Source organism: Dermacentor andersoni, chromosome 2, assembly GCF_023375885.2.
Source record: "Dermacentor andersoni chromosome 2, qqDerAnde1_hic_scaffold, whole genome shotgun sequence".
Taxonomy (NCBI): domain Eukaryota; kingdom Metazoa; phylum Arthropoda; class Arachnida; order Ixodida; family Ixodidae; genus Dermacentor; species Dermacentor andersoni.
The window spans coordinates 60,430,256-60,456,104 of NC_092815.1; the positions used below are offsets into that span (position 1 = coordinate 60,430,256).

General features: G+C 43.9%; 1 protein-coding gene across 3 annotated transcripts in view; it reads left to right on the forward strand.

The window, feature by feature from the left end:
• LOC126542223 (uncharacterized) overlaps positions 1–25,849 on the forward strand; it is a 90,584-nt gene that overhangs the window by 2,365 nt on the left and 62,370 nt on the right. For all 3 annotated transcript variants that reach the window (XM_055077085.2, XM_055077083.2, XM_050189181.3), the window contains exons 2-5: positions 3,918–4,037; positions 6,484–6,586; positions 11,466–11,626; positions 24,607–24,908. In XM_055077085.2, the coding sequence (XP_054933060.1) occupies positions 3,918–4,037; positions 6,484–6,586; positions 11,466–11,626; positions 24,607–24,908 (686 nt within the window). The remainder of the gene's footprint in view (positions 1–3,917; positions 4,038–6,483; positions 6,587–11,465; positions 11,627–24,606; positions 24,909–25,849) is intronic.

The following is a 25,849-nucleotide window of genomic DNA, read 5'->3' on the forward strand; positions in this document are numbered from 1 at the left end:
TAACGTCTTCAAGTACATTTAAGCACATCTGTTGCAGTGCTAGCTAGGACGCTTGTGGCCTCCTACGGGTATGCTTCATTATATTTTATATTGACATACTGCTTCTGAAGCATTACGGCATGGCTTTACACTTACCAATTTTGCGACACTTGACTACAGCCATGAAGCAGCAACCTTTCCTACCACAAGTTTGTGTTCTCAGTCCTAAAACACACATTTCAATGAGCATGTAAACGAGCAATGCACAATGAAGCCCTCAATAAAATTTGATTGTCAAGCCACTAGAAGTACAACTGTATATGTCTTATATCAGTAGTGCCTTCTTTTTCCTTTTCTGAAGTTTCATAAAGCACGTAACGCTACAGCGGCAACCTAACAGACTTAACAAACAAAGGTCCAAATGGTCAAAACGTTCTTTCAACATTTACGATGCTGTCGCTTTCTCGTCAGGGCTTCTACACCACACCGCGACACAAACATTGTCCCAACCGCTGGCCCAGCGCGCTATCGCCATTCGAGCAACATAACAAAGGCAGAGACAGTGCGTTGCACTGTCCCACTGCAGGTTATAGCAATTGCGCTTGGAGCGAAACCAAAACTACCAAAATATACTTGTAGGCTAGTCCACCACTCAACAGAATGCCAATCCAAAGCCTGTACTTCCCATCATTCCCATGATGGTTGAACGATCGCAGTGCCACATTTCCCTCTAGTTATATTAATATGAATCTCTATGGTGCACTTCCTTTACAGCATGGTGTTATTACTACGATTAGGCCGCTTAATTTTGTACAGGGTCAGTTAAGCGTGAATGAACAACACACTTGGTAATAAACTCCTTAAGCGGATCTAGACAATCTCAGCTCGTTGCAAGTGATCATCACTTGAGCCTACCTCGTTATGTGTGTTTCACCACATCCTTGATAGCCTGTGATGCGTGCAGGATGACAAACAGTTTCTTTTTATTAAAGCGAAGCTTGCTATGTCTTACTGATTCGTCCGTGAGCGCCGAAAAGGCAATGCAGGAAAGTCAATTTACACATCTGCGTAGTACACATTTTACATTCGCAGTACTGCACCAGCGTCGACTGGCCGGTTGGTCAGCGCCTGATAATGGCGCCAAGCTACAAGTTCAGCAAGAGTAGCACATATGCACAAAGTTCACTGGAAGCGCAAGTTGTGTCTGCTAGGCATGACCCTGTTGCAATTAGCTGAGCTTCCCTGCTTATCGGAGACAGCAAGTGCATGTGAACACAGGCTCGTCTTAGGATCTGGAAAATGCAATCCTAAACAAGCAATGAAATCACATATGCATAGCATTGGGTCGCTCAGCATTTCTTGGGTTCGTTCTTTGGTCGTTGGCTTTGGATTTTGACTTTGATTCAGTTTGCATTGGGGGATAGCTTTGCGTTCAACCATCTTTCTTTAAGAAAGGGCCTTTGGTTTTTTTTTTCTTTCATGACATAGCTGACATAGACATTCTGTCATCACTTTTATCTATTAAGATTTTCTAGACGAGATAGTGGTAAGCGTTCCTTGCAGGCTGGAGTCATTCTATCAGCGTTAAATTTGCTTGCTGTCAAAACAAACATGACATCTTCCATAGGATGTGAAACCTGCCATGGTGGCTTAGCGGCTATGGGGTTGTGCTGCTAAGCACTAGGTTGCGCGATCGAATCCTGGCTGCGGCGGCCACATTTCGATGGGGGTCAAATGCAAGAACACCTGTGTCCTGTGCATGGGGGACACGTTAAAGATCCCCTGGTGATCAAAATTAATCCAGAGTCCTCCACTATGGCATGCCTCCCAACCAAATCGTGGTTCTGACACATAAAACCTCAGAATTCAATACAAAGTAGGCCACGTTACCATCCGTGAGATGATTATAGTCAAAGTTAAAAGATATTCAGTATTCATCTCGCTATAAATTAAACCTGAATAGTTTTCATAGCGATGAAACTATGGATGACAGGGAGTGAGAATGCCATTGTCGTGAGCATTACCACACTGGGCCGTGATTTTGTAGTGATGCCTCTTCTTTATGCTAATGCCTGCAGGTGCTTTTCGCATACATAAGTGCTCAAGCGACATGTCTGTCTTGCTTTTTTCATCTTCTCTCTTACCACTGTCACTCAAAACAATGATGCTTTTTTTCTCCCACAATTTTCCAAGTATGGAAGGGGGTGATGCATGCTCATAAATGAAGAGCATTTGTCATGGTTGGGGGCACTGCAAAGAAAGATGAAAAAAGCGAAATGACAGACATGGGGGGGGGGGGGGGTCGATGAACTTGCAACTAAAGGTTTATTGTGAAAAAAAAAATATATAACATAACATGATTCCTATTCCAAATAATCAGCAGGAAAAAACGGCAAGAAAAGCAATGGCTGACTATCTCCTTGAACTACACAAAACAAGCAGACAAGTACAACTGCAGGCTAAATAGGCACAGCTATCTGATTAGTACTAACTATACATGCGTGTGCCATCAATCAAATCCAACACATCAAAGTTCAAAGAGAAGATATTGTTGTCAGCCATTGCTTTGCTTGCCACTTTTTGAAGCTGATTATTTTACTTTTTTGCTATTTCGTCATGTTTGACATTTTGCTTTCTTCATCTTCGTCCCTTGCACTGCCCCCAACCATGAATTTAAAGCAACTTTCTCAATTCTCTGCTCTTCAAATTTAATATTTTTTGCCATGCAAGATTTCAAGTCATATTTCTGCATTCTGAGCATGTTATCGAAGTATTTTATGCCATAAATGAGCAACAGTGGCATTTTTTTTTAACAAGCCCCTAAGTTGCTAACTTTATGAGATGCCCAGCCAAGCAATCTGATGGTGAGAAGCATAGGTATAGACAAGCTGTGGTTTCCTTGGTCAATTGAAGAAATGCAGGTGAATAAATGAACCAAAATTGTATTTTCATTATGTCCACTGTTGGGGCAATGAAACTAGCTTGTTTTGTGGAAGGTTATCAAGTGTGAGCATGGCTGCTTAAAAGGGGCAATGTTTTGATGCCGGCATTTGTGCCCGAGCCATGCTGCATAGATGCTGTGACATTTTGTGCACTGACATGTTCATGCTGTCTAATAGATATCTTCTGATTACCTTTATGATGACTGATGCATGACAGCAGGCGAACCCTATTCTGCAAAATACCGTGGGGAAAATTTCAATGATCAAACCCCAAGTCTGCATGTTCTTTTAATTGAAATTCCACATGTGTGCATTTAACTCTTATTTTCAACTCTTTTGAGTGACTGTGGTGCACAAGTAATTGAGGGCTGTGGAATGTCTTTGAGAAAGAACTAGTGGACATCATATTTCATATCTGGCTGACAGTGCATGCTGTTAGTACAAAGGTGCCACTGCCGTGCTGTATAGCTGCAGGCTCAGGTCTTGCACAGCCTGTTCCACTGCTGCCTTTCCAGAAACTTCATCCTTATTTTTATGTCAGCACTCTTGCACTTTTCACACAAAGAATCTTGCTTGATTTAATTGACTGCGATGTCTATGGAGCCCCTTTAGTATATTGCAAGCACTGAAGGCACAGTTCTTCTTTTAGTTGGTTTATGTATACCTGAGTAATTAAACAAACAGTACGAACATTGTGGTGTAAAGAAAACGACAAATACTCATTTGTAATTTGATTTGTCCTGCTGTAAGCATTGTCTGTTTTTTTTTTTTTGATTGTCCAAGTTGGCTTAACCTATGCACAGCTCCATGGCACGGAACCAGCGTAAATTGCAAAACATTAGAGTGCATGGGCATACGTGGTGCTTGTTACCTCCAAAACTTTTCTATCTCTCTGCCTTTGCATTTTCACTGGTTTCTTGACTTTAGCATATTCCACTTGCATCTTCCTACTTGCTTGCGCTAGCACTTAAAAAACAAATGGCCTCAACATTTCAGCACCAAATCCTGGAGAGGGTGAAAAATGACAGGGTGATAGTGACCGGCCCGGACGAAGACCGTCGCCGGAGAACCATCATCGTGGAAAGACGCAAGGGCTCCTTTGGATTTACGCTGCAGGTCGGACTTCTTGTATTATGCTGTCTTCATAAAAAAAGTATTCGGCTTTGTGAGTTTAGTGCATATGGTAGAATTTATATGGGCCTGTCATTGAAGAGAGTAAATTAACTACAGTCTTTACATAAATGCGAAATATTTTTAATGCATGTCTGCTCTTGTACAGCGTTATGCTAGCGTAAATTAGTTGTCTACAAAACTTGCCATATGCAGGTCACATTGTGCCTGCAGCATTTTTGACACCTTTGTTGTGAGAACTGGCTAATCTCCCTGTCTTTCCGTCTGTTCCTCCTGATACCTTTGCACTCATGATTTGCAGAAAGCTTGCAGATTGTGATTTTGTAAGCTGCATATGAAGAAAAGACTACTGTACCTGTATTGTGCATTGGTCACACTGTGATATCTTTAGATACTATATGGTTACAAAAAGCATAGAAGACATCCATACATGCTTTTCCTTCTTTCCTTTATTCACCAGGTATAGTAACATGTTGAAGATGTTTGACCCAGGAATACGAGCTCAGTTTTGTGATTCAACCTTCTTTTTTTTTTACATTCACCTAACAATTTTTCAGCAAACATTGACTAACTTTCCAGCATGTGGCAACCTGCCTGTGTACCTTGGCAGTGCTATTTGCAGGCAAGTCGCAAAAACACTAAATGTACTCGTGCCTGACACCTGTAGAGGTGAAGTGGCATTTATCTTCGCGTGTCTAAATTTGTGCCACTGACTGACTGGCTTTGCTTCTTGTCAGAAATCAGCTACATTACAATCTGTGGTAGTGGCAAGTATTCCGCCGCAGCCAAGATTTTTGTACTGTGCAACGCCATTCACTAGCACACACAGTATATATTAAAATCTAGAACCCCTGTATTCACTGGGTAAAAAAGCATGAAAAACAAAGGGGGGCAGCGTTATATTTGCCATGACATCAACCAAGCATTGTTCATGCTTCGATGAAGCAAAAAGGAGACAAAGGTTCCATAGTTTGAAGAAAAGCAGTTTTCTACATCTGTGAGACACGATTAGATCCTTTGCAGCCAGATTCTCACACAAGCTGTGCTGCTATGGAATGCAGGGTGGTTGCTCCCTTGTCTTTTCATTTAAGTAAGGAAAATTTATGGTTAAAGCTAAGGTATGAAGTAATCTTGTGATGTGCAACATGCAATGTGTGCGAGATTTTGTTTGAAATTACTGATATATGAAAATGAAATCAAAACCAATTTGACATAAATGTTCTTAAATTTTCCTCCAGAAGAAGAAAGTGGTTAGAAAATGGAATACTTCTTGTAATAAAAGCAGCAATGTTAGATGTTAGATTATTTCGTACCTACAAACACGACTTAGGGTATCGTTTCCCAATAAGTAACTTCAACCTCCTTGCACAAACTATTTTCATTGGAATACAATTTTCAGGAGAAATTGAAGCGACACCAAGCATTGCACTGGAAATGTCAGTTAGCAGCAGTGTGCACCTTTGTCATTTCCTCTTCTCTTTCTCAGTTTGTGTGCAAGGAGGTTTAAATTGCCCCATAAAGATAAAGCAGTTACAATTCATACCTTGATGTTCAAAGCTGGCAGCGTGTGTGTTTATTGTTCAATATCTATGTATACAGTAGCATGTTACAGCGACATTCCATCCTGTTACTGTGACAATGGCCTGTGCATTTCTACAGTTGGATGAGCGAGAAGGCCTCAGCACTGATGTAGCCAAGTTCCCTAGTTAAAACAACTTCATGCCTAGGCTTTTCCATTCACTAGGTTAATGAAGTCTCAATCTTCATGTGAGCCCCCCTCCCCTTTTTCTTATTTTGCAAATTTGAAAGATGCTGTGCCATCTGTAATAAATAAAACGCACTTTAAGAGATTTGACACAGAGATCCCATCCCGTTTTGTGCTGTTTTTGGAACTGTATTATGAGTTATCTTTTGTGCATTATTTGCACTATATGTGTGCACATATGTTTATGTTCACTCTTGGGAAAAGGGTTTGGCAGTTGTCTGTTAAGGTACATCCACATTAACGGGAAAAACTTGCAGGGCTAGTCGGAATGGTGCGAGTGACAAATTCTACATAAAGTGGGAGGAACGCTCAGCAACTGCTTGAAAGGATACAAGACCCATTTTTGCGGTAGCCACAAAATAAACACCCAATCAAAAGCGAGTCACGAAGTTCTGTGACCCACGACAGGGTGACCTTTGTTTACTGCTTTCAAGACACCAAGGAAGGCCAAGTGGGTAAAAGAGTGTTCTTTCTGAAGTCTTGAAGGGAACGAGGGACGTCACGCGGCTGCCATGTCCCACACAACGTGGATCAGTGCGACCTTCACGGCTAATGTCTGCCTCATGTGCACTCCCTGAGAGTGCTGCATGCATTTTTCCCACTAATGTGAATGTGTCTTTAGCAAAGTTACAGCATTGGTGACATGAACAACATTGCCTGTTGCAGACGTATGGCATCCACCACAAGCGGGATGGAGAAATTGAACTCATCACATATGTTGACTATGTCGAGTATGATGGGCCAGCCTTCCGGGCAGGGATGCGTCCAGGTGAGGGTTCCAATTATCACTTTGGTATTAGTCAAACCATGCTATATTAAACAACCACCCATGATCGAAAAAGTTCCCAACTCCCAATATTAAGTAATTTTCAGCTGCTTCCTGGCCTGCCAATTTATAGCCATCTGCAGCAACACACAAAGCGCCCAAGTGGACTTTTCAAATGTACTATGCCCTTCCCTAGATGTTTGAGGGTTTGAAGTTTTCCCATTTGGAAGACACGTATGTGTTTTCAGCAAAGAAAAGGAAGTGGTAATGGTTTACAGGCAACCTTCGTGTTTTTTTTTCAGTCATAGGTTGGAGTGCTTTCATTGGGTCGAATCTAATTTCTCTCAGTGGCATGCCCGATGAATCGTGGCAAAATCTATTGTGTGTCGAGTTGCTGTTCTCGGACTTTAAAGCTGTCCTCTTATCAACAACTCCACCTGCATTTTGGCTGTGCATACAAACAATTGCCTACTTCTGTGTTTTCTTGATATTACATGTCAACTCTTAGGTGGCTGCTTGTTCGATATTTTACAACATCCCAGCCTTTTATTTCTGGCCATTGCAATACGGATGAGAATGGTAGCAGCTGTTCATTTATTAAGACAAACTACCCCTGAGTGCTTTGTGCACAAGTAAGTGTTTGCTATCTAATATTTTAATTAAATAGCGAACAGCTGTTTCCAGTTTCTCCATTATCAGTTTCCCTTCACTCTAGGTGTTATTAGTGGTTTTGTGAAGCTTGTTTGTTAAATCTTCTAGGTCTGCAAGCTCACTTTAGTGCCTGCAAGCATGGTTTTGACAACTGATAAAATTGTAGTTCTGTGAATCCGGAATTACGACAAATCAGACAACATAAACACTTTGCTGCATGGGCGCTTGCAAAATAATCACGAGCAAACATTCTATGCATTTAATGTCTTGCATTTCTGTTTCTTTGTGCTTTCACTTTTAGATGTGGGGCTATTGTATCAGAACTCTTGATTGAGCTATTTGCCCAGACGTATTTGAAATAAGTATTATGGCGTGAAAAATGAAAAGGAAAAAAAAATTCACCAATAATTATGATGCTCCCTAATTGAACTTTGAACACAGCTCTATACATGTTTTCATTTGACGATATTGGCTTGCGTGGATAATCTGTCTCATGCGGCGCATTGCAAATGGAGTGAAGTGTGGCACCACACACGAGGCACAAGGCAGTGCATACGTGACGTGTGGATGCAATTCACAGCAGCCGCGGCAGACAGACCTCTGCTCATGCAATGGTTTGTTTTCATGTATTGGTGGACGTGCTTGCCACATGCCATTGGTGAATAGACAGCTTGCTACTCTGGTGCCATCGCGTAGCGGTCGTCACCACAGAGCCCGTCTTGTGCGACACTATGCTTTTCTTCTCATGCTTTCGCCATACCCTCCTCCTCCGCTTTCCACCTCATGCTCTATTCGCTGTCACTGTCTTTCATCTCCCGCTGTGCTCCATGTTCGGTCTTTCATCCTTCGCTGGGCTCATTCACTCAGTTACACCGAGGGACGCCAACGCTAAACACAGGGACGGCTGCCTTAGAGCTGAGCTCTACAAAAACATATAGAAAGTTTGGGCTCCCATCCTGTTGATGCATGTTTCTCTGTCTTCATTTTTTGATTTCATAATACTTACTCTTGTACGAATTACTGTGTGCATGGCATTGTGAAAATAAATTATGGAGAAATGTGGTATCCAATGATTATTAGCAGTTTTCAGTACTGCAGCTTCCAAATTCTTTCCACACGAAAGCATAGAGACAGAGAAAGTTTACTGTAAGCTTAAGATGTCAGGCCCTGACGTACGTGGCATTAGTTAGGGGCAGTGAGCAAGGAAAACTAGCAAATAAAGACTGCCCATTCTCAAAGTTTGTCTTCTGGCTGAGCCTTATTTTACCCTCTGTATTTTTACCTGTGCAAAATAATACTAGCTTCACATTAATATTGGCGGCATCTTTATTGCGATAGCTATTATGGGTGTATGTGACGGTAGTTTAGTATGTTCTTTCTGTTGCTACATGCTCAGAGTTTGTGTATTCGGGTGCTTGGGTCCCGTCAGGCAGAGCACATCTGCCTTTTGCCCTTGTATTCGAGGCCTTGTTGTCTGAAATAAATATTATTATTATTATTATTATTATTATTATTATTATTATGACACTCCAGGCTCATTTCTACCGTCGCCGTGAGGTTCCGTATGAGTGAAAGCGTGTGAGGGTGAGCCGGCAAACGCAGTTCGATCTAGCATGTGCGAGTGAGGAATGTGGCAAGGATGCGTGCCCTCTCCTGTGCCACGTGAGACAAGGGGGTTCAGGCGAGGGAGGAGGGGCATTCATCCCTGGGTGCTGCCAGGCTGTGTTGCTGTCCTCCTCACCCACCACTCCGTACAGAGTGGAGACATTGTGGCGTCTACTACAGCGTTGGCCACGCAAATAGCGGACAGCGTAGTAGACGCTTTTGTCCTTAGGGATGGATTGCTGGCACTTGTGTGTCTTGAAAGCAATCTGCGATGTAGTCAAAGTGTGCGCCCGTGCGGGCCTCATCTTCAAAGCAATCTGCTATGTTTGCAGAGTGTGCGTTGTGCCAGTAGCTTCGTATGCACTGTGCTTTCAATGTTTCATTCACGTTGAAACAACAGATGCATGGAGGTCAATTGGCTCACGGCTGATTTCGCTATTCCTAACTCAGCGTTTTCAGACTGTTTCCGCTGTCGTTGAGCTAAATGTGTTCATGTTTACCTGTGCGCGCTTGACACCGTGCTGGTTAATTTAGTTAAAACACGTTGAAGGGCTAGTTGGTTTGAATCCATGATAGAATGAATAAGCCTGACTGAATAAGGATGTAGAAAGAAGCAGTAACGCAAAGACAGCACTGTCTCTGTGTGTCTGTTTCTTTCTACATCCTCATTGAGTCACGCTTACATAATATATCATTGTTAATTTAGTTAGTAAGTGAATGTTTACAAGTTCATACGGCCGATAAAACTACTATCCTTCCTTTGTACAGCTATCTACTAATTTGCTATCGCAATCAGTGCTTCGCCTTTCGAAAGGCGAAGCACTGATTGGCAAAACTGCAAATTCTTTTATTTCATTGTCTCCTGTAAACGTACTTATTTCAACCATTCCACACCCTTTGATATCTTGGCTGTGACTGTGCTCTTGGAAAAGATTCAGTACTTGAATTTGATTTAGATTTTTCCTCAACTATTCACATACAGTATTTGTAGTTACAAAACTTTTTCAGGCTCAAATTAGAATAAAGAGAATATTGCATGTTCTCCCTATAGCAGCCTTTTAAACAATTCATAGTTTCTAACTATTGCTGTGCCCAAATATTTGAAACATTGAATATTCGAACCCCCCAAAATTGCTGTTGTCGGTTTCTTAAGTCAGCTTAGCCGCAGTACAGTTGTGTTGTGCTGCGAAGCATACTACATGTGCTGCGGTGAAGCATATTCGTCATGCAGTAAAGCATATCAAAAGTAAAAAGGGGCACTGTCACGAGGCCCTGCAGGTGCTTATGGCTACCCGACGCTATCAGCGCAAGTAGCCACAGTGTGCTGCCTTTTCATGCATCTGGCAAACACCAGCCACGAGGGGGGAACCTGTGTCTGTTCATAATCTGGCTAAGTGCTTAAAAAACACTTGTTTCCAAACTACAAATTTGACCGAGGTGGCATCGTTTTTAGACCCTTGTTTTAATGTAGTTGAGTACAAGCAGGAATGCTTAAATGGATAACTGGTTTTAAAGCATGGCTTTAGAAGAAGCAAGGGAAATTTCAGGACCAAGAAACCCAGATAAGTCCTCGACAATGAAAGCTACTGAAGAGGCTCTTCCACGTCGGCATTGTGGAAAGAATTTGATAAGCTCATCAACCAGCAGCAATTTTCACTTGCTAGTGACAGTAATTTTCACTGTCACAAGCACAGGTTGATACCTGCCGCTACCGGACACTATAGTGTATCCAGTGAACAGCTCTTTTCGTTGTTTGAAAAATTGTGAAATGCAGGAGGGTGGTTGCTGCTCCTCGAGCATGTCAAGCAGCTATCCTTCCTTCATGACAATAAATAACTGCAGTTATGGTACTGTCAAGCAAAAGTGTTGTACTGGAGAATTTTGTTGACCATGAAGCATAACTATCCTATACGTTATTTGCTGTGCAATTAACTTGCTTTTTTTTTTTCAAATCTCTAGTTAGTATGTCAAAAAAAATTTCGTTTTTGCAAAAGCGATAGTATTTGTATTTGAAAAATATTCAGTTGGATTCACATTTGGCTTTCGTTATTTGAATTGGCATCGAAATTGAAGACTTTTTCTTAAGTATTTTATTTGCCCTCTGTTCTCAATTTCTTCTTTTTCTTTTTTTTTTGCTGGCATAGTGAATATTCCAGTTAAATGTAGCAGTGCCCATTGAGGAGTGTCAAATTACTGTGCAGTATAAGAGTAAGAAAAAGGTAACAATGAAATTTTTTCCTCTGCAAGTGCACATCACATGCACTGCTGAGTAACGCAAACCTTGCTACACTGTCAGAATTGGCACCAGCTAAAACAATTAAACTAAATTTAAGTACCAGGGTATCCAACTTTCCATGCATATAAGGCGAAAGACGCTGCTACTGTAGCGTGGTGTGACCACCTATGAATTCAGAGTGCTGATGACTCCTTTTCTTCCACAAAATAGTTCAGAAGGTTCTTGCCTCAGGTCTGTAGCAATAATTGTTCCTCTTCTACACCCATGTTGAACAGCCATACACCTCACTGCTTCAGCTATTGGCCTCTTTGTGGCTTTACCGAGTGAGCACTTCCTTGCCTGTTCACTATGTGCAGTGCTGCAGTATAACATTGGATGGTATATGTGCAGGAGACGTGATCCTTTCGATAAACGGGCATGACATGGAGCATGTGGATCACAAGAGCCTCGTGCGCTTCATCCAAGGTTGTGCCTCCACCATGCGTATGGTAGTGCTGTTTGAAGACTGCGTGCACAAGGTGGAGCTGCACATCCGTTACCTGCGCCTGCAAGTATGTATCATTGGTTGCCAGAAGCTGGCGGCTCTGTCAAGAGGAATTTCCTGTCACTTCACTTGTTCATAAATGTTTCACAAGGGGAACCAGACTAGGAGGGGAGGAATGATGTTCCGTGTTAACAGCTATGAAGTCTTCAAATTGGATGAGAATGAAGTGCCAAGGTTACTCCTGGGTGGAGCGAAATGTAGTATAGATCCTTAGCGACATTAGAGTTGGTAAGTAGTTCTCACTCATTTGGAAAGCTGATGTGAGTTTCTTAGTGCTGAAGACTGCCACCATAAGTTTGGTACCTAAAGTAAGATAAGGGCATTTTCATTTATTTATTTATTTGTTTGTTTATTTATTTGTTTGTCTATTTATTTATTTCACTAATTCACATAGTCCCCTCTTCAGGTCAGCTTGGTTTCAGGGCATCAAAACGAAGCACTGTGACCCACAGGCCAGGTGTTTCTGCACTAGGCAAAATCATAGTGCTATCAAAGGATCAGCAACTATGCTGGAATAAAATGTAAACATCAGGCATTTTCACATATGCCAGTGCTTGTGATGCTGGTGCACTTAATTCACAAATGTTTCGTTGTGGGGTTATTGTGCATTTAGGGCTAAGTTATGCTACAATTGTCCATCACAGTTTCAAGCACTTAAGCTTGATGTGCTACATATTGTTTGCTCTCATCTTTCCCCTTTACATTAGCTCTTGATCTGTGTGTTGATTGTTTAATATAAGCACTTTAGCTTGACGTGCTCCATTTTGTTTGCTCTTTCCGGTTTACATTAGCTCTTGATCTGTGTGTTTATTGTTTAATTGTGCACCCTTATTACACAACTTTGCGGCTCAACAGCTGTCATTCTGCTGCTGAGCATAGAGTGATTAATTGAATAGCTGCTGCAGTGATTGTACTTCGATGGGGATGCAATGCAAGAATGCTCATTTAGTAAAAAGAAAGAATCCCACATTGTCAAATTCAGTCCAGCGCTCACCACTACAGTGCCCCTCTTAGCGTTTTATGTTGCTTTGGAACATCAAGCCCAATTTCTCAATCAGTTAATAGGTCAGTCAAATGGCAACTCATTTCCTGATGGTTTGTTTGCAGGGCCTTCTAGTTCTTTCTGTTTGAAGCTGCTGAATCGCAAACTTCATCAATACTTACACTGACAGCTGAAGTTTTGACTTTGCATGTTTGAGATGGCACCTGTCATGTGTATTTGTACACTAAAATACACAGGCATTTTATGACACTCTATGCAGGCATATCTTCTTCAAGGCGACAAGTCCACTTGTTGAAACATTGGCTCCTGCTTTCACCTTGTTCTCGTTTCGCTCATCGTCTGAAATTTCCATCTCCCGCCTTCCCCCTATTTTCCCTATGCAGGCATGTAATGCATGCTACATGATATGATCAGGAAAACTTTGTTGATGGCCAAATGCCAACGAGTCCAGCTCCAGGGTACATCTTGCCTTGGTGCCATTATCTCAATCCCCAATGGCAGTGTTATGTGGAGTTGTACACTACTTTTCTTATGGTGAACACATGACTTGCATTGGCTTTTATTGACCTTTGTTTAAATTCACATTGAATTCACAATCACTTTTTTTATATTGTAGATTGTTCCTCTGAAACTGCTTGCAACCGGCTGGAGGAATGTTTCATGTTTAAAATGGATTTTGGGGTCACATCTCCCCTTGTTCTACTTTTCTGGGAGTTCCGCGTAGAGTTGCCGAGTCTTGCTCTTGAAGACAGATATGGACAGCCAAATTTGTTTATAACGAACTTGATACTTCCGCATAAAGTGGTCCTTGTATCAGTAGTTTGTTTTACAGTCGCTAACCAATTTTCTGGACTTGGCATTGACCGAAAAATGACCTAAAAAAATCAAACAGCCCCCAAAATTTGTTAAGCCAAGAAAATACAATTTATTACGTTCAGAGTGGCTTAAAAAATCTCTAATAATGCCCGGCTTTATATACTACACTTCGAGGCGATCAGATTTGCTTGGATCTGTGCACCGCTTGGCTCTCGTAAAGATGTTGGAGGTGGCTCCATGGCGCCGATCACACAAATAAGAAGCCGCACAAACTCGCAGAAAGACACGCACGTCTCTGATGAGACACACTTGTTCTGTGGACACACCACTTACAGAATAGTGACCTAAACTAAAGAGAAAAGAAAAACCGTAGATCCCACACCAAGTGATTATGAGGATAGTGATGACTAAAAATTTAAAAGTGGCGTCCCCTGGAGTGTATTGTCAGCCAAGGAAGCACGGGCATGCCCTCTGAGACTGGAGGATGACACACGCTCTCTATCGATTGCATGCACCTTCCAATTTTGGACGTTATCAAGTGGGCCACTGGAAGCCTGGCCAAGCCAGTAGAAAATCGGACATGACAGTTTTCATGGTCAGGTAGTCTTCCAGGATGACCAATTTAGTCTGGATAAACAAACTTTAGGGCCTAAATTCAACCAAAAGATCGGTTGAGAAAATACATTAGCTCTATGGGAACCCTGACAGTACACTTATCATGGATGGATACAACTTTGTTGTACGTCCGGCAAGGTATAACGCGACCCGGGCTCAGGTCTCCCACGGGGGAACGTCAAGGCCCTGCCTCAACGCCGCCTCACGAGCTTGCTGGACTGCCCATATCTGGATTCCGAGGTCTTAGCTGCGCATAGCGGCGGCCCACCTCGAAGACAGGGTCTCCGGAGCAACTGCCATCTTTCCTATATCTACATTGCACTCCCACAGCATGTGTTTGAGTGTCGGTGGTCCTTCGTGGCACAATTTGCATGTGTTGTCCTGATACTTATCTGGGAAGATATGTTTCAGACGGAATGGATTAGGGAAGGTGTTCGTCTGGAGTTGTCTCCTGGCGACGGCCTGCCTCCTGTTCAATTTGGGACTCAGCGATGGGTATATCCTTCTGGCATTCAAATATGCACTGGTTATGTCGTTGTATCTGGTGAGCCTGTCCCGTTCTGGGCGAGGAGTGTTCGCTATCGTGCGAGAGGCGTTGCCCTGTTTGGCGCGGCGGGTCATGTCTCGCGCCGTCCGGTGCGCTGTCTTGTTTAGGTTCGGGATGCGCATCGTCGTCTGTGGTGACGTGCACGGGGAACCATATGATCCTCGAGCTCGTGGTTCTGGATCTGCCCGCTTTGGCCAGAATGGACAGGGCTTCCTTGGAAATTCTACCTTTGGCGTAATTCTTTACTGCCGTTTGCGAGTCGCTTCGTACGACTTCACATTCCTGTTCTGTGAGGGCCAGCGCAATCGCTACTTCCTCTGCTATTTCCGAGTGTTTGGTGTATACACTGCATGTGGTTCTGATTTTGGAGTTTGTGTCTATGACTACGGCGGTGTATTTTTGGCCGTTCGGATATTCGGCTGCGTCGACAAAGCGCGCGTTTCTCTCTCTGCCGAATGAACAGAGCAGAGCCTCGTCTCTTGTCTTTCTTCTACCTCGGTTGTACAGTCGAACCCGACTATATCGAACCCGTTTACATCGAATTATTCTATATATCGAACAATTTCTGGTCACGGTATAGTTACAATGAGTATATATAGCAAAAATTACGCCTACATCGAACAAATATTGCAGTGACTCCCGATATATCGAACGTCAAGCGGCGGAAAAGTGCCCCCAGAAGTCGGCTTTCCCTCGCGGTAGCGGCGAAACCCGGCGGCGCGGCTCCATCCAACCGCTCTCCCTACCGTGACCGCGCTGCCTCGGGCTGTTCGGGCGAGCTGTCGACGCTCCCCCTGTCGCGCATAGTGAAGTCTATTATCCTCCCTCTTTCTCTATCATCTTTCACTTCCCCCTCCCTCTCCCCTGACGACGCTTCGCCGTGCTCCCTCACGGGTTGCAGAATCAAGCATCCTTCCTTTCTTTAGATCACTATCTATCGACACTCCCCAGCATAAAATGATCCTGGCCCGCCTACAGCGCTTGCTCAGACAGCCAATCAGAGGCTCTTGTGCGCTCTTCGTGCAAGATGGCGAAAGTGCGAGTTATCTGGCTGCTTCTCTGGTTTATCGTGTTTGCGCCCTGTGGGCCTTCTCCCGCAGTGTTGCCGTGATGAAGCGGCAGAATTCGCCTTTCGTCGTGAAGATCGAAATCATAAATCGCGTCGAACGCGATATCCCCGCAGCGTGCAAGATTCCGAGGAGCACTCTCAGCACGATTAGGGCTAAAGTGACCAGGCTCGCAACCCGGTGCCCATGGCGCCCGACGCGTACGCACGGCCGTGTACGAGGCGTTCTTCATACGTGCCGGTTTCCGCGTGCGCGGTGATGACTGTAAATCCTGATGAATGCTACGAAGCCGTTGCCGGTGTTGCCGAAGTTTGGAGCGAGCTGTCAAAATTTCCGGGACATTCAAATCAACGGTGGACGAGTTTGTGAGTGCAGATGATGGTGTCGCGACGACGGTAGATCCCGAAACGAAGACTACATCGCCGACATCGTACCGAGCAGAAATGAAAGTAGGCACGTTGAGGAAAGCAACTACAGTCCTTTGCCCACATCCTCCGAAGTGATTGGTGCACTCGCATTAGTCCGGTGCTTCTGCGCGAATGCGGAAGGTTGCGGCCTCAGCTGCTCGGACTCCTTAGACAACGTGGGGAAGTGCGTGCGTCGCAGGCAGCGAAATTGCCCAAGCAGAAGAAAATGCACGAAATTGCCCAAGCAGAAGAAAATGCAGGACTAATTTATGCGAAACTAAGCTAGTTTCGTCAATAAAGTGATTTTATAAATGAGATGTGCTTTTATGACATCCAATTATTTAGCAGGCTTATATCGAATTATGCTCTATATCGAACTGATAGGCGTTTTTTTGCGAGTTCGATATAGCCGGGTTTGACTGTAATCGGGATACATGTTTCTTGGGATGTTTGCCACCGTAAAGGTGTCTCTGATTTTGTTGGGGATTTGCATTTTCTGTCCGTGCTGGTTGTGGTACATTATGCTGAGCGTGTTCATAATGTACCTTCCCGTCGTGGTGGTCGACAGGCGCTCTAGCTGCGAGATACGTTGTGCTTTGGCTATTTCTTCCAGGGTGTTGTATATGCCTAGCTGAGCCAGGAGCTCGGTGCTCATCGATTCCGGGAGGCTCAGTGCTATCTTGTACGTTTTCCTTATGAGTGTGTTGATCTTGTTCTTTTCCGCGACGTACCAGTTGTGATAGGCAGCTACATAGGCGATGTGGCTGACAACAAAGGAGTGGATCAGTCGAATGACGTTTTCTTCCTTCATGCCTGTGTGTCTATTGGTTATTCTCTTTGAGTCTCGTGGCGCTGGTGACTTTGCCTTTGATCTTTCTCACGGTTTTGCCATTAGCTTCATTGGCCTCAATGATCATTCTGAGAATATTGATCTTGTTTACTTTGGGGATTGCGTTTCCGCCTTGGGTGTACAGGCCGAATTCCTCGTACTCCCGGGGTCCTGTGTAGCTCTTTGGTGGCATGCCTTTGCGCATGGGCCAGTAAAGGAGTAGTTTGGACTTGTTCGGGGAGCATTTGAGGCCCGTTCCTTGGAGGTACTCTTCGACTTTGTGAATGGCCGTTTGTAGTGCGTTCTCAATTTAGCCATCACTGCTGCAGTCCGCCCAAATCGTTATATCGTCTGCGTATACAGCGTGGTGTATTCCTTCGATTTCCCGTAGTTTGCTGGGGAGACCCAGCATGACTAAGTTGAAGAGGAGCGGAGGTATAACTGAGCCCTGGGGGGTACCTGCACTTCCCTTGGTTCGTTCTTCGGAATCGAGGTCTCCAACCGTCAGGGTGGCTTTGCGATCGTTCAGAAAGTCCCTCAGGTAGTTGTAGGCCCTTTCCCCCAGGTTTAGATTAGACACTTGTTTCAGGATCGACTCGTGAGCGACGTTGTAGAATGCTTTCTCCAGGTCTAATCCTAGGATGGCTCTGGTATTTCTTGTCTTGTCGTCAAGGACATGGTTCTTCAGTTGCAACATGACGTCCTGCGTTGACAGGCAGGATCGGAAGCCTGTCGTGGTGTGGAGGTAGGCTTCCGTCTCTTCTAGATAGCTGTTGATACGGTTCACGAAGGCGTGTTCCAAAACCTTACCCTCGCACGGCCTGAGAAAGATTGGGCGCAGGTTCTCCAAACTCAACGGCTTTCTGGGCTTGGGTATGAGGACAGCCTTGGACCTCTTCCACTGCTCCGGGATGCGGCCTTCTCTCCAGCACTTGTTCATATAGCCCGTGAGTTTGGTGACAGATTTGGCATCTAGGTTTTTGAGCATTTTGTTGTTAACCCTGTTCAGTCCTTGGGCTGACTTGCCGTTGAGTCCTTGGAGTGCCGTTCTGATTTCCACCTCACTAAAGTCTTCATCTAACTTGGGACTAGGACTGCCAGTGTACCGGCCGTGCTCGACCTTCGGTCGTTGCGGGAGGTACTTGTCGCAGAGTTTCATGATGGTTTGCTTCTCGCTCGCCGCCCCTTTCTCTTTGTGCAGAAGTCTCTGCATATCGGCTCTTTGCTTGGATTTGCTTTGGGTTTCGCCCAGCAGGTGCCTCAGCAGTTGTCACGTACTTCCGTTGTGGAATATTGAACAAGTCTGAATTTTTGGAGTCTGAAAAATCTGTCGGCAGCTGTATGTAGATTCAGCCTTCAATACGCGCAAAAATTAATTACACTGAAGCTAGTGTCAGCAGTTACAATTTGAAACCACTTTGCTTTGAAAATCTTTTCATTATCTTCAGTTTTGTTCCCGGCTTTTTCCCACATGGAGCTGCAAGCATCTGTTAAAAACGTCATCTAATGAATAAATTGTGGTTTCAAAGCTCTTTCAAAACAGTACCCAGCAGGTTCAGATCACCTGCCATTTCTAAACTGTACAAGCACAGCCGCCACGTTGTGATACGTTTTTCTATCATTGGGGCATGAGTGGATTCTGCATACAATAACGAAGCATTCTACAGTCAACAACCAATGTTCTGGATGCCAAATTTTTCGGACATGCCCGATAATTCGGATGCCTTCGCGGCAGCGCCGCAGTGCCCTTTAGAGTCAATCTGTAAGAATGGCTGAAATTTCAGATGCAAAAACCCTTTGCCGTCCGATTTTCCACTTTTCTTGCCATGACCACAGGTCCAAAACTGCATTTATCAAAACCACCACCACCACCACCATTTTGATTATCTCACAGCCTCGAACAGGGGCTCTCGCATGCAGATCCACTGGCAGCCTTGGCCACCACCGCGGCAATGCCAGGCCTACCTACTTTGATGTTTGCTACCAAGCTTCTTGCTGTTCTGTGCCGTATTTTGTATTAGAACAAATTGCCGCTGTTAGCAGTGGCGCCAACTCCGCCTTTGTAATCCTCGCCAATGGCTTCGAAGCTCGGAAAGCGCGCAACACCTTGCAGAATGCCAGGTTCCAAAAGTCGGTTTCACTTCGATACAGCATTGTTATGTGGCGAAGCACACGAAGAACGGGAAGAGGCAATTGTTACTGGACGCAGTATGTATTCCTTAGTTACACATGCTTGCACCTGCCATCTCCTGTCGCAATACGAGCACAGCTACGCCTAATAGGTCTGCTGGTAGGCCTTCAGAGCTATTTTGGACGTGCCTGTGGAGATTTGAGCCCTTGTGGGCAGTAAAAGGCATGCGTTCGTTTGAGACTGCCCTATTTTTCTTGTTTTTGTGTCCTCTAGGGAGTCTGAAAAATCTGATGTTGACTGTAGTCGGCTGAAAGCACATACTACCTCAGCATGCTGACATTCTTGTAGAGGTCTTGTGGTTACAGCTGCAGCATCAGCCATACACGCACTGAAAGTCGCAAAGTTACGTTTTTTATGTAGTGTTGGCCGAAAAAGTACGAAGTTCCAAAGGTGGAACACAATCGCAATCTGTGGTCTCTCAATAACGCCATAATAACCGCCAAAACTTTGTAAATTCGCATCGCAGTGATGCGTCGCGGTGCATTCTCGCAGACTCCAATTGCATGCATATCAACAGCCACAATAAGATAGCAACCTGTGAGCTGTCATGAGTCAAAATAGGCATAACGCATGCGTTGCAGTGTGCTGGCTCATGGAAAGCTGCAGTAACAAGACTGTGCCCCAGTTGTGGCCTCTGAGATTGCACCAGTGCATGTGCGCCGGCTTTCTCGGAGGCTGCTGCCGCCATAATGCCTATCCCTGAAGCACGCTGGAAACATGCCTTGAAATCGTGGTCACCCTAACATAGTTGAAAGAATGTGACTTTCGTTGCGCTTTCCGAAGTCTGCGCGTGGCTCTAGCTCATCTCACTGGTCGTATCTTCGTCAGGGTTGGTCTGGAGCAGGGGCGCACTGCTGTGCACCCAGTTCCTGCAAAAAAAGTTCCAGTGCCTGCAAAAATCGCAGTGATTGGTGCAATTGTTGGATTCCAACATAAGAAGAAAGAACGAGGGGAGAAGATTCGTCGACACTGTGCCGAAAGCTATTTCATGGTTTGTTTATGGAGGTTGTTGGGAAATGTCTGTCGTTCAACAAATCAAGAGAACTGCAACTAATTGAGTGGAGCCATGGATTGCGCAAGCAGCACATACCATCTGCACTGACACGTAAACAAGGCAGATAAAGACTCGTAGGTCATCTTTGATTCTGTGATTTCTATGCGTTTGTTGACACGTACATTGGTAATCCAGTGAATTTCTTTTTTAATTTTCGTTGGTTTTGGGTGTTGATAGTACATACTTTTGCATGCCTTTCAGTTATTTACACATGCAGCAAGTTGTAAACACTACAAGGTGACCCTCAAGAGAAGACATGGCCTTTGGATGTTGTCGCAGTTTCCTGGTTTTTTGCGTACATGCTACTCATGATGCACAAAAACGCAGCATTTGTAGCATCGTATGTTTTTATGGATGGAGAAATTTAAAGTATATGCAACTACTCGAAATGCCTTGTCAAGGGGCTTTGATATGACAGCATGGTATCCGACATTTTGCACTATACGTACGATCATTAGTTCGCAGTCCGTTTGTGCCGGCTGTCACACATATTTTTCTCAGTGAATTAAGTGTCTTATTTCAAGGTTTTTTTACTTCTGCTGCAAAATGTGCTTGCTTATCAAGCTTTAAATATGCTTATCAGCATATTCAATACTTTGACTAGGAATAAACTGCATTGTCAATTTGTTTTCGAGGCGTTACTGCACGATAAGCATCATTTAAACAGTTTATCTTTCTTTATTTATAATGTTTTTCCTGCACGGAAACTAATAAACATTCAATGTGTTGCAGACTTAGTATCAGGGTGTCTACCAACCGGGGAAACCAGGAATTCTCAGGGATATTGAATAGTCTCAGTATACTCGGGGAAAGCTCAGGGAAATTGTGCTTCTCTTAGGGAGAATTAGCTGTCGTTTTATTCAAAGGGAATGAAAATCGCCATAATGATGGCCCGAGTAAAGGAGAGGAATTGTAAAGAATTCTCTTTGATGCCATGTTGCAGGTTGGCGGAGTTCCCAGTGTACAGTCAACGACCGATTTTCTAGACACCCGATTTTTCGGACATGCCCAATAATGCGGAAGGCTTCGTGGCACCACCGCATACCCCATGGAGTCAATGTATTAGAACATCTGACGTTACAAATGCAAGAACCATTTGCTGTCCAATTTTCCGGACATTTTGCTGTGACCCAGGGTCTGGAACAGCATTAATCAAAGCCAATACCACCATTTTGATTATCTCGCTGCCTCGAATCAGTGCTACCAAGCTTCTTGTTTGGTGCCGTGTTTTTAATTAAAACAGTTTGCTGCTGTTAGCAATGGCAGCGACTCCACTTTTGTAATCCTTCCCAATAGCTTCGAAGCTTGGAAAGTACGCCGCGTTGCATAATGCCTGGTCCCAAAAGTTAGCTTTGCCTCAATACAACAGTGGTATGCGGTGAAGCATATGCAAATTGTTGCTGTGGAACATACAAAGAATGGGAAAGGGCAATTGTCACTGGGCCTGGTACGTATTCCTCAATTATGCGCACGTGCACCTGCCATCTCGTATCACAGTACGAGCACCGATATGCCTAAAGAGTGTACTGACAGGCCTTCAGAGCTATTTTGAATGTGCCTGTGGCAATTGGAGCCCTTGGGGGCAATAAAAGGCATGCATTCATTTTTTCAGATGTTCTTGCAGTGCCTAGGGAGTCTGAAAAACTGAACGTTTATTGTACATGTATTACTGCATTAACCCATATAACTGTGTCCTTTTATTACAGCCTCTATAATTAAAGTGTCATGTAACTTGCAAGATATACAAAGACAGCGTGGCATTTGTCTAGCTGAATATTTTTATTGCATTGCGAGATGCAGCTGCTTTCTGGTTTATTCCATGATATTATTTAATGGCATGTGTATGCAGACTACCCAAAATTCTGCTCAGTCAAGCTACTTTGACTGGAAATTTATGAAAATTCTACTCAGCCAGGCTCGCACAAACTTAGCCTCACGGTTTGGTCCAAGTCTGAGTGAGCTGATTCTTGAGTGAGTTTGCCAACCAATGTTTACTGTACACGACTTTGAAGTCGTGGCCTGTGTGGTGCACAAGGCAAACATTGCATAGGAGAGTCCATGTCGCATTGGATGAAAATAAGGACATTGCAGTTCGTTTACAAAATTTAATTGACTGTTGCATGAAAACTTTGCCTCTTGTTGATTTCAACAAGCACATTAGATCTGCGTCATATTTTTTTCCGATACTGCTGGCTACTTTGGCCATTACTGGGTGACCACATTTCGTACATTTCAACACAAAGTTGAATAAATGACTGTAGTGAAATATATTTAAGAAATGGCTACAACACTGCAAGTACAACAATTGGGACACGATACAAACACATGCGCATAACAATATGCACATGAATGCTAAATATATGTACAGACGAAATTGCGCTTCTGCCTTGTTGGTTGCCATCTTTTGAAAAATAAAGTAAGCACAGGCCAACACCGCAATTGGACCATGCATGGTCATGCCGCTTGCCAGTTCCTTGAGCAATAGGAACAACATACATGGGACCTAGCAGTTATAGCAAGGTAGCAGCTGCAGATGCTGGCGCACTCAGCCACTCTAGACAAGTGTGTTCAGTCTTAATTGTATTTAGGCACACTATTATTGTCTATATCTGAAAGTCTTAATGTGGTCTTCTCAAAGCGTTCACAGTATCTGGATCCTTAAACTTACAAAGGTAAACAGTTTTATTCCATTGTTGTTCATGAAGAAATCTCGCATAAAAGCTTTTGTCACTATTCAGCACTTTCCCCCAGAACAATAGGTAGTATGCTAGTGATGTTCATGCGGCTTTTCAGCAGCAAGAAAACGGAATCAGTCTCCTCTGTTTTCAGCTTTGGGTTAATGCAGGCAATTCAAGCAGACATAAAGCTTTGCTAATACATTTCGTTTGGGCATATCGCATTGCATTTACCTTGAAGCTTTACTTGCACTTCCTTATTTTGGTCAATTAATGTAGTTTAATTGGATCCTATTAGCATGCTCTAACATTGGTCTATTACACGCTAAGTACATGACTAGATTAGCAGATTGGGATGCTTGCTTTAATTTCCAGTGAAGGAACCATAACATCTGTGCCAGTTGCATAGGTTTTTGGTGATCTGGGGTTTTCAGCCTGACTTTAAGATATTGTTACGTAGGAAGGCCCGTAATGTTACGTATTGCTACTATCCTGTAGCAATATGATGAAGCAGTTAGAAGCACACGCATGCCAACGAGATTGGCCGATAGTTTTGATAGGTTCCTACTTTACACTTGCCACTGTTAATACAAAATTGTCGCGGTCTGCTTTATTATTAATGAAACAGATGTACTCCTAACAATGTATTTCGTGTATGCCGTGGGGCTACACGACCATTCTGCGTACTGCAGCATATTGATTTAAGCTTAAGATTCATCGTACACTGACAGCATGAGCTGCAGGACGAGAAAGTAGATGACCGTCATGTATGTTATAATGCTATGATGCTACATTCACAAGTGACTGCAGCTCCTAAAAAATTTCTGGTGTCAATGTTTATGCCTTTCAAAATATTCGGAGAGGACTTCTGTACATAATTACAGCACATGCACTGCGATGGGCAAACCAGGCTAGTGCTAAGATTGAAGTTCACAACACAAATGCCATTCCATGTTCAATAATCGCACACAGATCAATTGTCGCTTCCTTCAGGGCCAGACGTTAGCTTTCAGATTGGTGCTTGCTGGTGCATTCGGTGAAGGCTAGGAGCAGGCACCATTTATGCACAGTGTAGAGCCATGTAATGCATAATTTCTTCAGAAGGGGACGCTGGGCACGGATAGTGCAAGGGTCTCACTGCATTGACGAGACGACTTTGCTGCAGTCGAATTTTGAATACTGCATATGCAACGAGGGTAGCTATATGGGTTTGTTGATAGGTCATCTTGTAATTTGTTGTAGCACAGGCAGAGTGACATGGGGGCATAGAAGGTATGCGAGGCAACACACAGCACTGAACAACCAGCTGTGAACTGGCACCATGTCTCCTCGCACTGAACTTCAGGAACCGCTGTTGCACTGTCCAAAGCAAATTTAAACTTCAAAGTATTTTTAAATTACAAGACATGCATATTAGTTGCTCTTCTTGAAGATAGGCTGATAATATCATAACACGCATGTCTCCTTCATTGCATATGAAAAATTATGGGGCACGTGGCACAAAACCTCTCAGCAAGCAACCCTGGGTGTCGCATCAGCTGCATTGTTGAAATCGCAGTTGCGTGAAATGAGCACGTTGAAAATCGCATTGCAATGCGTACCACTGCACTGATTTTTTTCTCACTCCAGTCGCAGCATGTGAAACAGGCTTTACCTCCATTGTTATAATAGGCAGCCCTGTGTGAGCCGCTTGCTTCCTTCTAGCAACAATGCCAGTAAAAATGAATGTGGACGTTCATTGTGATGATGTGATTATTGCTAAGTGTCCTTGCACATTTTGCAGAGAGTCCTCCAGGATAAACTCGCAGAGCTGAAAGGACTCTGCGAAAAAGAGCAGCAGCTGGTGGACAGCTGGCGTGAGAGGGGCATTCATGTGCCGGCAGTTGCGACTTGCAATGGCACGCAGCAGCCAAGAGACTCCAGTGGTCAACCCGCACCTCATTCATCTTGGCAGCATGAAGACGATGCTCTTACATCAGCCACCCGCATTTTGTCTTCATCTATGTGGAACAGACACAGCTTCAAGATCTCTTCCATGCGCTCTGACCGCAGTTTCAATCAGCTGGCACCCGCTACTACGGAAGGGTAAGCACAATGGTGTCGCTGACTTCTTGCTTGTAGGGGTTCTAGAGGCAAGTGTCAAGCCAAGCTAGGGTGATGCATTTCGACCTTTGAAATTTCTTGGCATGTGTTTTTAACGTTCTCGTTTATCATGAGCTCCATGTAATAGTATGAAATCCATTGCAATCACTAGGTTATGGCTCTAGCTTGGTGTTTATTTTTCCCTGCACTGTTTTATTCATGAGGGTCCCTGATAGCCTTGAGCATACTACATGGGGTCTATCTAGGCTGAAGTTTGAAAACAAGTGTTCCACGTTGTCCCGTTTTGCGAATAGCTTCAACAAAATTTCTGTGCTTTACCCTGGATATGCTTAATTTATTATGACTTATGACCATGTGCATTCTGTGCTGATTCATCTTCCCCAATTTACTGTGGTTGCAGCAGCCCAGTTGTTGATAACATCTCTGCTGTTCATGCCTTTCCATATTCCTTGCACAGCACTACTGTTAAACCTTGTTCATTGGGGATTCATAAGAACAGAAAAAAAGTTGAAACTACAGTAAAACCTCGTTAATACAGTCAACGATCGATTTTCCAGACGGCCGATTTTTCAGACATTTTCAATAAACAAGTGGACGTAAGCTTTGAAAAGCAAACTCGACGTTTGTCCTTGGCTGGATATCCTAGGGTGGTGCTATTGTCTGTCGCGGAACGCATTTTAAGAGAAGCGCGTTCCAGCACGCAGAAGTCAGTTGCCAATGCCCCTCCCGACATACGCCCTAAAGTAAGTGTTATACCTTACATGCACGGGATATCCCATAACTTGAAAAAGATGGCCCAAAGGGCGAACGTAAGAATGTTGCGCAATATCATTTGAGTAATGTATTACCAGCTTGCCCGGAATTCTGCTCTCATTATGCCATAAGATATCTATATCTTGCAAAAACATTTGTAAACACCTCTT